Source organism: Bemisia tabaci, chromosome 4 (genome assembly GCF_918797505.1).
Source record: "Bemisia tabaci chromosome 4, PGI_BMITA_v3".
Taxonomy (NCBI): Eukaryota; Metazoa; Arthropoda; class Insecta; order Hemiptera; family Aleyrodidae; genus Bemisia; species Bemisia tabaci.
In genome coordinates, this window is record NC_092796.1 from 13,031,320 (window position 1) to 13,049,602 (window position 18,283).

Genomic DNA, 18,283 nt, shown 5'->3' on the forward strand with positions numbered 1-18,283 from the left:
TAAGATCCGTAAAAACGCTAAAGTTCCTCGTCAAATATTATTCTTTTAAATTTTCTACAACTTGCACGACATCTCCTATATAGTCCGCCCCCTACGCCTTGCTGTTCTTATTGGCTCACCCATGAATGACCACTTTTGTGACGAACAAGAATAACTGTATTCTGAGTTGAATAACCCTATCGTTCGTATAACTCCATTTTTTCCAAAATTTCAAGTTAAAATGTAGTTGCGGTCCTTAGTTTGCCTCCCGTCATGCTAAAAAAACATAGCCAATTTTTCTACCCGTGCGTTTAAGTCTCTCGGAAATCCTTCGGTCCACCTCATCCAATTAACTAGATTTAACAGATCACGGACCACGAACCGACTATAAGGTATAATAGCTCAGTTGCGTTAATCATTAAACTATGTTTTGATTGCCTAAACGTAGAGATTAGCAAAATATAATAAGATCAGTTTCCGCCAAGTTTCTACGTTCAACATTAACGGAGATATCGTTCACAAAAAAAAAACCGGCGTTTGGCGTCATCTATACCACGTTAGTGCATACCATGACTTTTTCACCTCAAGTTCATCAATCTGCACTGATGCACACATGTGCAGTGGTTACTGGTTACTCGCCGTATTAGATGCATGAAATTAAAGTGTAGGAAACCATGGTATGCATTGTCGTGGAATAAACTATTTATCCTCCTTTTTTGTATTTTTTCTCTGAAAAAGTTGATAACCGACTTCTAAATGTCACTTACTCTGCTTCGCGTAAAAAAGTAGCCTGCTTGCAATCTAACCTTGTAACGTCGATTAACGATTATATGGCTGGGAGTATTCGAGTATTACATAAAACATTTTTTTGGCTGTTTCGCTCTCTACATTTTAGTATCGTGCGCATTCGTAACACAAACCCAGACCTTCTTCGCGAACGTAACTCCGAGAAAACCAGCTGCATCTTTTCTTTCATGTTCATTGATTTTTTGACAAAATACAGCAAAATAAATGTGTCCCTCCAATTTCTCCTCCTCCCCTCTTGTTTGTGAATCATAACATACCTCTGAGCATTGAGCCTTTCACGAGGATTGATTCCAACGAAATTGTTCTTTGGTGCGCTTTGTTTGATATGGATTACACTGAGAAAAAACTATGGCTTATAAACCTATTAGAGGTAAATATGGAACACCACTAATTGTAGTACCTCTACATATAATAATAGCACATATACCTTAGTTATGGTACCTGTACCTCAATTAGGTACAGAGACCTTAGTATGGTTCACAGACCGAGAATCATTAGTTTATTTACGACTATTATAGGTGTTCCATATTTACCTCTAATAGGTTTATAAACCATAGTTTTTTCTCAGTGTATGTTACGAATTATACAGTCTTGCGGGCTGATTGTTGAAATTGGCAGACAAAGCTATAAAGCTATATCGACGGTGAAATTACCAAACCACGTATCTCGTTTGCGGTGTTTAAAAATCTACGCTCACATTTTATTTTTTTGAAATAGACCAAATCAATATCATTCCTTGAAATGTTCACAGAATTTTCTTCGCACGAAGAGGAAAAATCACAGAAATTCTCAAGACTGGACATTAAGTAGTTTTTCATTTAAAAAATAAAGTATGACAGGAAGTCTGCGACGTCGCAAACCGAGATACGTGGTTTGGTAGTTTCACCATCGATATATGGAGAGATCCTATTGGTGGGAGTGGGTGGTTGCAATGGACAAAGGATTCAGGGAATAGACCAGCTAACGGCAACTCGCGTGAGACCCTATAGTTAGTCCATCATTTTCTTCTTTATAGTCTATAGGAACCAACCATCTCAACCAATAGGATCACGCCGTACTCCCAACGTCTTCTTTGTCCATCAATTTCAATAATCAGTCCGCTGGAGCCAGAGAGGTGCTTAACATAGAAAAAAGGGTCGACAAACGAAGAAAAGGCGTCACGAGACGTTCAAACGAGCACATAAAATGAGCGATCACCCTTCATGTTCACATTAAGCTTCAACGTATCATCGATCATTTGGCGTAAGGGCGTAACTCGATTTCCACAGAAGACCCGGAAAGCATGGATTTATATGTAAAACAGGGCTCACGTGCAAATTGAGATACGCCTTTACGTTAGAGGGGCGGTGATATGAACATTAAAGTTCTCTAAGTTTTACGCGGCACTTGACGCTTTGAGTTGAGTCACGATGCGTAGGTTCATCTCGAGTGCTTTCACCGTGAAGAAGCAGCATGATTTTACGACCTTTATTCGCCGAGCTGCAGCGGAGGTGCGAAAATCCACCGTCCGTTGACCGGACCTTGACAAGCCGAGGATCGCGAATAAAAAACCTCAGCACTCCTACTTTACGGCGGGCTGTAAAGCTCAAGGTTTGAGCCGGCGCAACGGCTGCGCCCAAGTTTTCGGCATTCGAATTTCGACACCTCCTCGGAATCCGTTATTTCGACATTTCGTCGCTTTTTCCTCCTAAAGGCTTGGATTTCGACCGAAACGGGCCGCTTGAATCGTTTCCCGCGTCTCTCGGAATTTTGAGCTGCGTCACTCATTCTGCCGTGCTTAGGAAAAACGCCTTATGAACATTTGAGAGTTGCCAAACTTCCCCTGATAATACATGTTTTTTGACGAAATTCATGCGTATTTTTTGTTGAAAATTTCAGATATTTTTTAGATTAAATTCCAAAAAAAATTGTATGAACAATTTGAAGAAGAATATTGGCAATTTTCCCAGTAAATTCTGTTTTTATCGAAGGAAATTTGGCAACGTCTGAAGACTTATACGGCGTTTTTTCCTAGCTCGGCAGCATTAATGATGCTAGTTCGGTTTATTTTAACAATTCTTTTTGAGAGTTGGAGATTGTAGATCCTATTAATGCAGATACTCTAGACATTTAATTTCAAAATCATCTTCGTTTTATCTATAGAAATTAAAAATAGCCATTCAAGAAAAATCCACGTAATAGTGAACAAATTTTTTGTTGTTTTATCTCTGTGACTTGATGAAACCGCGGTAGAAGAGCGGTCGAACTAGCTAGCAACTGACGAGCGGTCGAACTAGCTAGCAACCGACGAAGAAAAAGTCTCGTGAAGGAGAGAGCTGAAAGGATCTGAACTTTGGGCAGTCTGCAAAATGTCAAGGTGACTTTGAATTGAACAGACCTACATACTTTGAGATTTTTTTTCAAAAGAGACATCATGAGATCGGATTTGACAAACTGTAGTCGTATGGAGGCTCGATTTAGAGTTGACCCTTTGGCGAATCATTCACTGCCATTAAATAGCAGAGAGTGGTCTTTAGTAGATCATGCGTTTTTTTAGCGGCTTCATTTGGAAGGCAGGAAAAATCAGGACTTCCTAAAATGAAAAAAAAAAAGACAATCTGAAATTGGTTCGGGAATTTGATCGTGTACCGAGACCTATTCATTCTTACGGCCCTCAACCAACGAGCACACCCCTTTTGCCCACCTGTCTTCGGTTAGAAATTCGTCCAACTGACTCGTAGGTGGTCGAACGTGGCAACGTATGAAACTCGCCCTACGTACTGATTGAGTCGTTCTCACAAACAGTGAAAGTGGATCATTGGCCGCGGGAGGACGCGATGTCTGTTGAGTGTTGACCACCTACTGTTGACCGGAGACCGGTGGTTGATGGATGCGCGGCTGGCGGCTAGGAAGTGATTGGCCGCTGATGGACGAGCAGTCCGAGTCAGCGACGAGACGCCATGCGCCATGCGATCTCAAGATCACCGCATCCATGCACTCTTCCCCGTTCGCCCCGCTTGGCCTCGTCGCGGTCTCAAGCGGTGGCAACTATTGGAGGTTGATAACACTGTTTTCCTCCATTTAAATTCATTATAAATATTTATTCTAGATGAGGCAGTAATAAATATCGATTGTCCAGGGTGTCTGCAAGTCCGGAAATAGTACTTATATTTTAAGGGCGGTCCGGAAGTACTGAAAAAGTGCGGAAATTCCGCGAAAAGGTCTCGAATATTTTTCATTCTTGTCATTTTTGTCGCAGTTTGAGCGAGAAATTAAATGGATACTTCACGCATTGCGCAATGCGTGAAGTATCCCTGTTAGGTTTGTAGGCGCCAGTGCGCCGCCGCTCCGCTTTGTGTTAGGCTCTAATATTTAATCTCGTGGAGTCAGCGTTTTTCAAATCATGACTTTGAAATGTTTGCACACTCTGTATGGATTATTCTCATTTTAATTGATGAAAACAAATATGTAGTAAAGGAAAATATAATGTGCGTTTTGTAAGTACTAAGGTGATTCTGTACAAACTTAAGGATTTACAAAGCACACGAATTTCTACACAATTTCTTATAGCCTTTTATAGCCGATGGCGGAAAAGCAACAGCCAGGCGATAAAGTGTAAAGCCCGGCGATAGGAACTATAACCCGACTGTATAATTTTTTATCGCTTCGTGTAGCCCGGCCGTATGATTTTTTCCACTTTCTACAGCCAGCTATATGATTTTCTATCGCCTTCTTCAGTCGACTATAAGAACCCCTGCGGTATTTTGAAACGCAGCTCCTATCGCCAATTTTTACCAGGGGAGCCATAGCTTCGACTGCTCCGGGTGCTACGCCCGGAAATTTCAGCCTCTGAGCCTGGAACGCGGGCGGGATGACTGCATAGCCCGTAAGTACGGTTTCCACGGCCGGAGTTTTTTTTTTTCAGTGTGACATCGTCGCTCCTCTGACGTAAGGGCATGTCTCAATTTCCACGTGAGCCTTCTTTACGTATAAATCCATGCTTGCTGGGGCTCATGCGGAGATCGAGTTACGCCCTTACACCAGATTAGCGTCGAGATCGGTGCCATTCAAGGTAGATTTACACAGGTATGGACAGAACTAAACAACTGGCCTCTGATTGGCTCTCCAGCGGCCCCTTAACGTCAGCCATTTTGGATGTTTTGATTATTTTGATTTATTATGTTCGGTTTATCGTTTGTCAAAATTTTGTGGGATTTTTTGCACAATTTTGGTTATGCGATATTAATTTTAGCGTTTAAACGCACAAACGTTTGAATGTTAATTTGATTGTAATTTAATTAAAAAACGGGCCCCTTAACCTACGTCACGAGGTCATGTGACACGTACTGAGGCTCATGGGAAATTTTCAACTTTTCCATACCTGTGTAAATCTACCTTGGGTGCCATTAGTAGGGTGACAAACACATCCATCAGTACGGACCAATCACAGAGCTTCCCGCCTGATTCACGAAGTCCCTAGCATTTCATGGGGTACAAGGTCTCGATACACGATCAAATTCCGAACCAATTCCGATTAAAGTAGACCAGTTGCTGACTGATGATCACCATGCAACAGTCCTCTTTGATCAAAATTGGACGGGCCGTCAAATTTTGATCCGAATGGTGTGCCTTCATTCATCATTTCCTGCCACAAGAAACATTTCTGCCAAGTTTTCATTTTAAAATTAAGGAAATTAATGATTTTAAGACTGATGACTCCCGACACCTTGATGGTGATTGGTTCGGGAATTAGATCATGTATCGAGACCTTTCTACATGGGGCACAGATTGGATCCCAACGATGACCGGCAAGCACCAACCATCTTTTTGGTGAGCCTCGAAAACGAGAATCGGGTTCACGAGAAAAAACGGATGCACTGGATCGGATTCGGACGGTCCATCCGATCCAATGCAAAAATACGCTTCGACCGGCCCGAAAAGTTCTGGCCCTGTGTCATTTCCTCTTCCATTAAAAAAATGTATAGCGTATTTTTCTTCGAACATTCCATCGAAACTTTTTTTAATCTTCGCATCGGCTAGCGGCGCCAGCTCGGATTACCGACTGCCCATCTCGAAGCTGTCACACCGACCAGGCGAAGAGGACTCGGCGGAATGGTAAAATCGGCAAAAAAACTCGACTAATCGGCGGAATCTACCATCGATCGTCCGCACAAAAACAAAGGTAAATAGACGAGAGCTGGCAACGTAAGAACGGGTCACCATTTTCGCAACGATCAAGTTTATTTGGTCAACCAAGAGCCACCGCCGCGCGGTCGTGGGGCTACCTCAACGCAGCGCGCATACCAGGCTAGGTCAGCGCTAGGTCACCTGTAGGTCGCCGGTACTTGTTTCGCGGCATGACCCCCCCCCCCCCGCGCCCCCCGCTCCCCCTCAGTCCGTCCCGTGGACCCCGCCATGAGCACGGGCATCTCCTTTGAACTTTTCAGTCCCCTTTTAGTCATTGCCGGCCGCGACCATCGCGAACTCTTGCGGAATCTTCCAGCTCGGTGCTCGGCGGTCCCTGAATGGGTGGCGTTTTGCAACTTTCCGGGGCGATCTATTGGGGGGGGGGGGGAGTCTCCTCTCGCTGAATCTGGGGTCCCATGTCGAAATCTAGGAATGAAAGCTGATGCCATCTCGATGTATCAATTATTGCGATGCAGTCGTGCTTTTATGGTCGATATTTATGCAGAAATAGGAGGAGCTCCCCCCCCCCCCCCCCCCCCGGGCCATTTTGCTGCCCAGTGCTGTACTAGTGCGCTACCACAGCGAGCTGTGAAGAAAAAAATTTGGAAACTGATTTTCTTCAAAATATCACTAATGTAAGTTAAATGAGCCGAATGGATCCACTAAAACAGAAAAAAATTCGCCCTGTTAACCAAATACGAAAGTTGTTGCAGTGCAGTAATAAGTGGCGCAGATGTTAGACGTCATACTGTCAAAACAGCAGTAAGTCTACACAACTCCTTGAGAGAGCTGTGCTTACTGCTGTCTCGGTCAAAATGATACCCCTTTTCGTCAATTGTCCATAACGTAACCATGGAAGGATGTGAATGTAGCATATACTGCGCTGTCTTGCCTGACATTAAATGAATGAGGCATTTTTAGTGCGCTCGAAGATTCAAACTAGAGTGCACATCCATGTCTTTCTCGATTTGGTTTTACTGCATAAAGTGTCCAGCCCATGCAAAACTATGTGCTTCAAAGAGGCTCATCGATGGAACTGTTGACTGTTGCCTTTCAAAGATTGATGTCGGCCCGACGATCTTCGAAGGCAACTGATGTGTTCGGGACACATCACAGATCAGATTTTGAGATTTCGAAGGAATTTCGTGCAGAAATGGCTAAGAAAATTAAAAATTAGTGCCAGTTTGTGAGCGCCAGTCTGTGATGGGCTGGACGCTTAAAAATTTGGAGGAGAAACATATATTACTGTGTAAGCCACATCTTGTCTGATGGTCAATTCAAAAAAAAAAAAGGATTGTTTTGTTTTATTGCGTCAAGATAAAGTGTAGTGTTTGCACTGGGAATCCCATTAATTTTTTTTATCCTGTAAAAACTTTATGTTGTTAAATCATCTGAAGCTTTTTTTAAAGCAGATGATTGAGACATTCGGCTTAAAATGTTGTTATTACTGAAGGCTATGCTAAAGTATATGCTGAGGGAAGTTTAATCAGCAGAAGTCATACACAGAATGTTTCCAAGAAAGCATTCAGCGATAATATCACGAAGTCATACATGTAATTTTTTTGATAAATTATTCATCTTGAGCAAGTGAGGAATTTCCACTGGGATATTAATGAGAGCTATAATGTTTCCTCTTCTTCTCTTCTTCTTCTTCATCATTTTATTCTTGATTTTTTAATTCTGATGGAAACAAACAGGTGGAAGTGGGAAATGAGTCTTGTCTCTTTATGCATAACAGTCAACGTCATGAGGAACAGAAAATGAATGATAATAATATCCAAAAAAATATGCATAAAGTGAAAAATGTGTTTCCTACATCGGTTAGAGGTGTGTGCTTACAAAGAGAAAACCTGGAAGGACAGCCAGAATTGCAAGTATATGAGTATAATGTGCAATTTTAGCTTTTCATTGTGCATATGTGGTGCTCTTACTTGTTTATGCAGATGCACTCAAGAACAGAAAAACGTCTTCAATTCGAATGATTTGAAATTTGCATTATTTCTGGTAACGGAAAAAACATAAATACACAAATTCAAGCAAGGAACCAGACGGGGAAAAATTCGCAGGTTAATTTCTATACATTATCTGTTAATGACGTTGATAGTAATCAACAGAAATACAAACGCATTGACATGCGATGAACCCAATGTCACTACCAAAATTCTGAAACTCTTCGCCTCTCTTAATTTAAAAATCTAAATTTTCGTATATACACCCATTTTCAAAATTCTCTGTAAAGACGTTAATAGCCTGTGACACTGAATGTCTTAAAATATATTAACTAACTAAGTAATCACACTGCATGTTTGCTCTCCGTCCGTGACTTTTCCGCCTAAAATACATAATCTGCCTCGGGTCTCCTCTTGTGAACCTGGAATTTTGTGCGAGGAACTTCAGTTTCCTTATAAAACTTCATTATCAATTCCTAATTAATTCGACCCATCCTGCTGGTACTTCAATTTGATGACCCTGAAGCAATTGGTAACGTGAGACATTTTTTTCTACAAGCCTACGATTTTGCTCACCGTGTTCTAAATTGACCGCGCGTTTACGTCGATGATCATTTTTGACAGGACTTTTTTTTTTAACTCATCGTGGAAACAAATTTTTTGGGATGCGCGCTGAAAAAAAATTCCGTGAAGTGTCTGTGAAGCAACTCCCGCTGTTATTAGGTCAGCGAATTCAGGGGTCGCAGAACGCAGCCCACATTTCAGGCGGGAAAGAGCAGAGCATTATATGAGGACTTATCTGTAACAATACCGGATGTGAAAAATTACCTTTTCGAAACACGCACATATTAAATTTTTGTTCACACAAAAATTTAATATGTTTGGCTCTGGCATAATGTACAGATCTCGAAGATCACATCTCAAGTATTTTCTCAAAATTTTCTCGATGCCAAAACAGTTTTTTGAATGTGTTTCGAAAAGGTAATTTTTCACATTCGCTATTGTTACAGATAAGTCCTCATATACTTTTCACGCACTATCCTAAAGTTCCACCAGTGGAATTTAAAAATCATACTCGTATATCTGGGCTTGTTATGCAACAAATCCCCCATTTCATTTTTTCAAAAGACAAATGATCATCGTCTTTCCTCAAAATTTCATGCAATTTATCAGGATTCTCCTTTGAAAATCTTGCACTTAAAAGTCAAAAGTATTTTTCCTAAAGGGGGAGGTTAGAAACGTGGACAGAGGACAACTCGTTGAAATAGATGAAAGGAAACTCTACATCTCATGCTCAGATGCCTGAGTTTTGTTCAGTTTCAAGGACCGGCAACGTTGTAATACATTTAGAAAAATCAGAGAATTATCCGGAAATTTGACAATGTTTACAATAATTTACTTCATCGGTACAATACGCAGCAATGGAATCAAGTTAATGCGTAAGAGAAATAATGGTGCATACGATGAACAATGAAAGAATTTCATTACAGCGCCTGGATGCAACTATTCGAGCTCCATGGATGTCCGTGTTGCATACGCACGGGAGTGAAGGCGTTTTGACTATCTCGGCACTCAGCGCCTCACCCGCGCTGCCGCGTCGCTGGTAGGGAGTACTGCGAAGATCCGAAGGACAAAACGTCTTGAATTCTTCGTTTATACTACAAATATATCTCGTAAGAACGAATAGGTTGCTCTACATATCATTCTTTGCAAAATGAACACTGAAAAACAAGAGACACACATCCTATTTCTGTGTGCAACTATTCGTGTGCAAGAAATGTATTTGTAGTATGAACGAAGAATTAAAGGTGATATGTTGTTTGGATTCTCGCAGTACAGTGCAGCCCTCACCCACCATTGCGCCACTTCACCTGTGGCGATTGTTGAAGAGTCAGAACGCCTTCACAACACGGGTATCCATGAAGCCCGAATCGTTGCCTACGAGAATGGAGAGGCCGTAACTAGTCAGTTCTGTGACGTCAAGCTAGTAGATATTTACCGAAAACAACAAGCATCTCCGGGTCATCAGTGCATCGATGAGTGAGGCAGTCGCTGCGTGGACCAATCAGAGTGGCTCTCGATCAGCCGAAGTTGCGCGAGCGGCCCGTTTGAATCTGAGTGGAGTAACGATTTTCGGTATTACGCATTCATTTCCTCGATATTTAGACAATGTCACAAATGAACTAGTTAGTTTTCTAAAGTGAAATTTCATCCTCTTTCTAAACGGTTCTTATGAAATTTTGCGTCAGATCAACCCTGAAAGAGATATCGGCGAGAAATCATCGCGCGGCAAGCGTTCTCCCATAAGAACGCGTGTTAAACCGCGGCCGAGTTTCATCTACTAGTGTGACGTCACAGAATCGTAGTTACGGCCTCTCCATTCTCGTAGGCAACGCCCGAATATGCATTCAGGTGCTTTCAAGCGATAATAGTGAAATTCATATGGTGTTCGTCGCATGCGCCACTGAGGGGGTGTTATTTCTCTTTCTTCCTAACTTTCAATCCATCGTTGCCTATTGTACGGATGAAATCAACAATTACTGATTTTTATCACGAAATGTACAAGTGGACTGCATTTTGCAATTTGGAACTATAAATTCTGGCTCTTCTGGAAGAATACCTACGTGCATAGGGAAACAAATGGCACATACGTTGTTTTTAAACCAGGCTAGAATTTATATTTCCAAATTTCAAAATGAAGTTCAACTATCCCTCCCTCGAACCTCAAACCGTCATAACTCCGTTTTTGTTTTGATTTGTGATGGGCATCCTGTTCCGAAAAGATCGTTAGGGCACAACTTCATGCTGTTGTATCAGTAACAACATTCCGAGTTTTTTTATTTTTTTATTTTTTTATTTTTCCATACTAAGGTTTCTTTTCCCGTGGAATTGTGCGCGTATGTTTTTTTTTTCAAAACGCCTAATGTCGATAGATAACGTTTTGTTAAATGGATGCAATTATTATATTCATATTTACCTCTCGTTCTACAAAGCCCAAGAGATGGTCTGATTCTAAGGAAAGAGGAAGGCCATTAAATTTTGCGTCTTCCGGCGATCCAGTCACGCACGACATGGAGTCGAATTTACGATCCACCTTCCCATCTAGCAAGCAACGAGCTTTGTACACCGCTCTTCAGGAAGAGGAGCGTATGCGCTTTCAAATGCTGCCGAATTTCTTTCATAAAATAGGCATATTTTATAAGAATCATGAGTAAATTTTATTGCATTATTTTTAACTAGACTAAATTGCGGGTAGGAAATAGATCTATACGAAACTTTTGTTAGAGTAAGATGAGTTTGTTTGCAAGGAAATGGACTTCAGCAAATAACGATAAGCCCGCAAAAATCCTTCGTTTACAAGATGAAATTTGGCAACCTTTGAATGCCCATACGCGTTTTTTTCTTTCTGTATAATGGGCGCTCTGATTCCGAGTCGGATTCGGACGACGACTTTTCGCGTGACGAGCCGTCGTTTTGGCAGAGCCGTCTTGCGTCACGACGCCACGTGGACGTGCTCACGCATCGCCTTCATTTGCCTCGTAAACGCCGGACGTCAGTCCTTCGCTCGCGACGAAAACCGCGTATCTGCACGGAGTTTTCCGCGGGAGTTACGCGCTTCTCATTCAGCACTGCAGAGCGGCCGTTTTATTGACTCCCGGTCCGTTTTTCCCCGCTACACTTTCTCGAGCAACTTCGGCTCCCCCGTGACCCGGTGGAAGTTTCGGCGGGATTTATGTAAGATGTGGACAAGAGACCACAGCACTGCCATGCTAAAGAAGAACGCCGTATGAACCTTCTGGCGTTGCCACACTTCCTTCAATAAAGACCTAATTTACTGGGAAAATTGTGAATGTTTTTCTTCAATTTTTCAGACAATTTTGTTCGCAATTATGTCTAAAATGTCTGAAAATTTCAAGGGAAAATATGCATTATCTTCCTCAAAAATACATGTTTTATCCGGGGCAATTTGGCAACTCTCGAATGTTCATACGGCGTTTTTCCTTAGCACGACAGAGCAGTGACGGTTGTGGACGTGGCTAATTATGCCTCAAATTGCGTTGTACTTTCGTGGGTCGTTATACCGGTAGGAACATGCGCGGAGGTCTCTTCAACACTTCCTCTCAAAAAGTGATTTTAAAAAGAATATAGTAATTATGCAATTAATAACCAGAAATGGAAAAATAATGCCCTTTTAAAGAGAAGTAAGACACTGGGTTGACTAATACAGGGTTGCCACAATCAGGGAATACTAGGAAACCCGGGAAATATCAGGGATTTTTAAAAAGTCAGGGATTACCTGGAAATGTCAGGGAAAATTACGAAAATAAATGCATATCAGGGTCGTTCTCACAGCGCTCTCCGGCGCTCTGCGACGCCTAACCGCCACAAAACTCGGTCCTCCCACAGGTCATCAGGGAGTTGGCATTCCCTCATCTTATCCATAACCCCCTGTCGCCAACCTTTCACCGGGGGCCCCTTCGTCTCCTCCCAGGAGGAACCCAATCAAGCATCTTTTTTGGCAGCCTCTCTTCCGTCATCCTATTGACATGACCGCACGGGACAAGCTGTTTGGTCATGACGTCGAACACGATGTCAATTTCGACTTCCATTATCTGACGCACTCTATCATTACGGACCCGATCTCTCCTAGAAATTCCTACTGAGGTTCTCCAGAAATCCATCTCCGTTGATCTTAGCATATCCTGTGTCCGTTTCTTCAGCTAAAATTTAAAAATACGAAATTACAATAACGAAAATGTTAGGGGAAAATCGCCAAGTCACCTTGATATGCTTTCTCGAGTCGGTTTCACGTTTCGAACAACAAAGCCTGAAAATTATCTCTAACCTCTATTTCTAGAAGCGATGGGTCACTAATTCGCGTATAACATCATAAGAGTATTGAGTGATAACGCGAAACGCTTGAGGCGCAAAGCGCCTTGGGGATTGAAACGCGTAGCTGTCAGAGGGCGTGCGCGTACTCCCTGGTTAAGGTGGTTCGATGGACGCCATATTTTGTGTCAGAACGGCATGCGATATATCGCATCAATTGGTTCCATTTTGTCAGCTACTCGTCATTTTTCTCCAATTTTGAGATCGCAATTCTGTTGTCAGGAGACTAAAGGACTCACTTACCAATTTTAACAAAGAAATTCAACGTACTTAAGGCGTGGTTTTTTTTTAGAGAGAAAACATCGGATTCGATACTGATATCGAAACTGCACTCGAATGCGATATTTTCTCTCTAAAAAAACCACGCCTTCATAACGTTGAATTTCTTTGTTAAAATTGGTAAGTGAGTGCTTTAGTCTCCTGACAACAAAATTGCGATCTCAAAATTGGAGAAAAATGACGAGTAGCTGACAAAATGGAACCAATTGATGCGATATATCGCATGCCGTTCTGACACAAAATATGGCGTCACTCGAATCACCTTAAACAAATTTCTGCGTTCATGTAATGGCATAGCGAAAGCAGTAGGTTTTTACGATTGGATCGCCCGATGGCCGCTCGAAAGCAGAGCTATTCCAGTGACGCGCGTTGTTTCCTTAGTGGCGGCGTCTGGGGACCGCTGCAAGGTTGAAAGGCCGTCGCTTGCTCTTGAATCGATCGTCGGAGCCGATCCGATCGAGCGGCACCGGTAGCGACCGACCCCAGCGCCAAACTCGGCCAAGGTGCGCGTCGCGCTTCGAAACTCGATCAACGACTTTTAAATTGGATAATGAACGATCCAACGCCCAAATGCAAATAACGCGCCGTAACCCACCGTCTATATTCCCATACTCAGACAAAACACTGCACAAATTGTCGCCGGTCTGACGTAACCGCGTATCTCGATTTCCACGTGAGCCCTGTGTTACATCCAAATCCATGCATTCTGGGGCTCATTCGGAAATCGAGATACGCCTATACGCACTGAAAAAAAATTCTCGGCGTTTTTACCAAGGTCCGTTGGTACCTTTACCGTCTCACTTTTTTTTTACCAATTATTGGTATTACCAAGATAGACTGGTAAGCTTACCTAAAAACCGGTATTTTTACTGTTTTTTCAGGTAAGAATACCACTTTTATTGGTAATCAATTCCCGGTAACTTTGCCATTTCATCTCTTTAATTTTACCACAGTCGATAAATAATATTGGCGTTTTTACCAAGGTCCAGTAAAATTACCGAGAAAGTTCAATAATTTTACCAAGATTTCTCGGTAAAAGTACCAATTCCATAAATGGTAATTTTACCAAGAAAAAACTGGGATCAAATAGAACCCTGAATTCTTGGTAATTTTACCCTTTTCTTAGTAAATACTCCGAGATTTTTTTTTCGGTGTGCTTTCTGGGGCTCATTCGGAAATCGAGATACGCCCATACGCCGCTCAGTGGATCGAGTCCATTGAAAAAGTTGGATTTGAAATTTTGTATAAAACTGCAAATTTTGATGTTTATTTCGTCACATTTTAAATTTCAAGAAACGCTGCTAGAAGAAAATATTACAAGAAACCAATACAACCAATTTTGGAACCTCGAAATGTTTATAAACGGAGTTATAAGTTTTTAAAGTTTCCAAATGTCGTCCGACCTCCCATTGACTCGATCCACTGTGCGCCGGAGGAGCGACGAAATATTCGGATGCCACCAAAATTCTTCAGATACTTGCGAACTTTTTTCCTCGGAGGAATTTTATTCGCAAATTCAATCTAGTGCATCTGAAATTTCCACCGTCGAATGTTCACAATTCTTTTGAAAAATAAACGTTTTGTCAATACTGCTGAAGAAAGAACGCTGTATGAACATTTGAGAGTTATGCCAACTTTTATCCGATAAAATGTTTATTTTTGAGGAAAGTTAAGAATATTTTTTTTTTTTTTTTTTTAAATTTTCAGGCAATTTAGATTAAATTACAAACGAAATTATCCGAGAAATCGACTGAAAAATATTAAAAAATTTACCTATAAATCGGCGACTTGTCAAAGGAACTTTGGCAACGCCTGAAGGCTTATACGGCGTTTTACCTTAGCACGGCAGGATAGTAATTTGGCATCATCTAAGTGCTCATAAGGCGTTAATCATCAGCTTAGCAGTATACAGGAACACAAGGCCGTCGCGAAAAAATGCGATGAAGTGGTCGGCACATGCTCGAAATGATTTCTTCAACTGGTCAGTACTCGGTAGTTCGAAACATAATATTCCACTTGTTTCACAGAAAAATGTTCCGAGGATGTTTTGATGTTGACGAGCCTCGCACGGCTCTGCTCATCACCGTTCTCACACTAAGACCAGAGTAGTTTGTTAACTTATCTCGGGACCCTTAATTTTTTATTTTTTTTGGGGGGGGGGGGGGGGGCTGAAAGAAAGTTTATTTTTAAAATGTGACCGTCCATGCACGGGGGAAGGAGCCTTAATATACGGAAACTTCGAAATTGAGATATTGATGTCAGAGCGTAAGAGCTCTATAAAAACATTCTAGAGCAGAAAATCTTCAAAAAATTTCCAAGAAGGCCAGAGTCGTTCACAATCCAACAAACATAGTTCCTAGGTAAAGCAATTTAATATTCTACGTGTCCATGTTCTGTTTAGGGCACAAAATTTCCCGATTTTAATGCAACTTCATTCGTTCTATACTAGCGTAAAAATGAACTAAATCCCTCGCACGCCATTCTCTAAGATAGGTACTGTAAAGGGCAAAAGGTCCTATGCCAAAATCTCAAGTTTCGATTTCTCGACCCGACTCGACAAAAAACAATTTTCGTGCTGAAACCAGTGCCGCTTTGGACTAAGGTCCCTTTTCTCGTAGACGAGTCGATCACATGTTACGCTCCAAGGGAGGGAAGGAAGTCAGTGGTGTGGCGTACGCTTTGCGATGTATCGATTGATCTGCCTTTTAAACCTATGGACAAGGATCGATAAACAGGGTGTTCGCAACGAACACATTAATAATCGATTCTTTACCATGGCTTCTAGTGGAGAAATATCGATCATTCACGCCCCGCCACTGAAGGAGGTCCGATTCAGCATTACGGCTGCGTGAAGCGTGACGAGAAAGGGTGCTTAACAATGCGTGATTACGTCAGGCGAAAATCGTTGCGAAGAGCCTGAAAATTTTTTTGTGTAGTTTTGAGGAAAGTATTGGCAAAAAACGTCAATTTTTTTACGTAAGGAATGATACGTCTCGCAAAGCGTGAAATTATGTTTGAGGAAAGTAAAAGATCTGCGTCTGCGTAACCTATGCGTAATGATGGGGTAAAGATGGGTATCAAATTCAAACACCCAGCGTTCCACGAAAAACTAATGAATTCCGTCGTTTTTCCGACGAATGGACGTGACGCCATTCCGATGTCGTGAAATTTACTCGAATGACACAATTTTTTCGCGCATATACCGTGCAATTCTGTTCAAAATTGTGTTGAATTTTGCCGCTGAGTAATTCGCAGAAAAATCGGCGAAATTTTCAATCAGAAATGTTCAATAGTTTATTAATAGAAAAACACAAATTGGTGGAGAAAATTTTGCGAAGTCGAAAGAATTTTTGTTCATTATTGTAGGGAATTCCGAATTAAGATCGCACTGAAAAAAAGTAGCTTGGATCAAGCATGATAATTCTTGAATTTGCCGCCAAGAATTTTCTTTATCTTGCTTTTAGCTGACTTTTTCTTGATTCAAGAAAAGTAATGCTTGGGTTAAGCAAAAAAAGTAGCTTATATTAACCAGCAAAATTCTTGATTTAAGAAGAAATACTTCTTGGCGGCAAATTTAAGATTCTTTTTTTTTCCAGTGCGCTGAAACTGATATAATTACCTACCAATGCAGCGAAAGATTTCTAAACCTCTACTTTTAAATTTTTTTTTTTTTTAAAAAAAAAGATGTGTGTGTTGATGAAACTAACGGTGTTGCTTTTTTCTGTTTGCAGCACAGACGGAATGATCGGATCGATCTACACAAGCAGTCGAAACGCGGACAAGTGTCAGCGGCTCAACAGGAAAGAGTCGTGCTATATCATGCAGGATGATAAACTCTGTCCACTTTTCACCGTCTACGAAACCATGAAAATGGCCGCCGATCTCAAACTCGGAACTTCTCTCTCCGAGAAAGCAAAAGTCCTAGTGGTAAGCTCTTATATCAGCTTGTTTTGTGTAGAATTAGCTTAATAAATGAAAATAAATTAGCTGCGTGGGAAATAAACTTCCTTAGCATTAGACCAATAGCAATTTAAGTATCAGTAAACTCCAAATCGAAGTATGGGCACATCTCCCAGGAGGAATATGCCTCTCTACGGCTACGCCCATGAACTTCTTACAAATACTGGAATCGTGAAAAGTATGACACACTTTAAGATATGTGAGTAATTATTGCGAACGCTTTTGTCAGTTAAAAATGAAATTAATTAAACGTTGATAGTGCTGTAGATAGTGTGATAGAAGGGAGGCTATAGCGATGTGAAGTGGAATCCTCTGGGATCCGCGGATTTCTAAAGAGAACGAGAGGAGATTATACAATGTAGTTGAAAGTATACATATACTAACGTGTGGATGCGAAGTTTGGCAGCTGAACGACACTTATGCATGTATGATAGTGCTAAATATTAATGGATAAAGATTGTAGATGAATTGAAAACTTTACTACGCGGAAAAAAGTAATAATAGTTTTAACTATATTCATAGCTGGTTTTGGTGCCGACCCAGAAATATGGTTATGTCTACCACACTAATAGTATGTTAATTTTTAAGTTATTAATACCAGAAAGATAGAGAAGTCAACCAGATCTCTTTTAATTGGTGCCAAAGTCAGCGGTGACTATGGTTAAATCTTCCATTCCTATTCTTCCGCTAGTAATAGTAACAGCCAGTAATCACATGGATCCCGTATGAGATCATCAAAGACATTTTTTTAATTATTTAAGCAAATTCATAGAGTCGAATTACCACTATAAATTTACTGTTAAATTTACTGTTTGTTGCGTGTATCCTTTCAACTTGTCATACACCGCCATACGTATACTTAAACAGTATATCATACGCTTGGACTGTCATGATAAGCGTCCTGATTTTCCTTTTGTCGCGTTCGTTTTTCAGATAGAAGACGTTTTAGAAACGATAGGATTACAAATGTGTAGGCACACTAAATGCGGCAGACTTTCCGGTGGCCAAAAGAAACGTTTATCTATAGCTCTGGAGCTCATCGACAATCCCCCTGTCATGTTCTTAGACGAGCCAACAACGTAAGTCCAATCTATTTCTTCTATTTTTATCTAATTTTTTTTATAATTTTTGTGAATAGAGGATTTTTCAAAGAAAAAAGTATGATACCTGCCAGAGACTAGTAGACATTTCGATAGACCCATGAAAAGAGACCTGAACATGGATACCAAGGACACATATATTTGAGCCAGGTA

General features: G+C 41.2%; 1 protein-coding gene across 4 annotated transcripts in view; it reads left to right on the forward strand.

The window, feature by feature from the left end:
• LOC109033434 (ATP-binding cassette sub-family G member 1) overlaps positions 1-18,283 on the forward strand; it is a 139,547-nt gene that overhangs the window by 100,880 nt on the left and 20,384 nt on the right. For all 4 annotated transcript variants that reach the window (XM_072299356.1, XM_072299355.1, XM_072299358.1 and 1 more), the window contains 2 exons: positions 16,802-16,997; positions 17,964-18,109. In XM_072299356.1, coding sequence (XP_072155457.1) covers positions 16,802-16,997; positions 17,964-18,109 — 342 coding nt within the window. The remainder of the gene's footprint in view (positions 1-16,801; positions 16,998-17,963; positions 18,110-18,283) is intronic.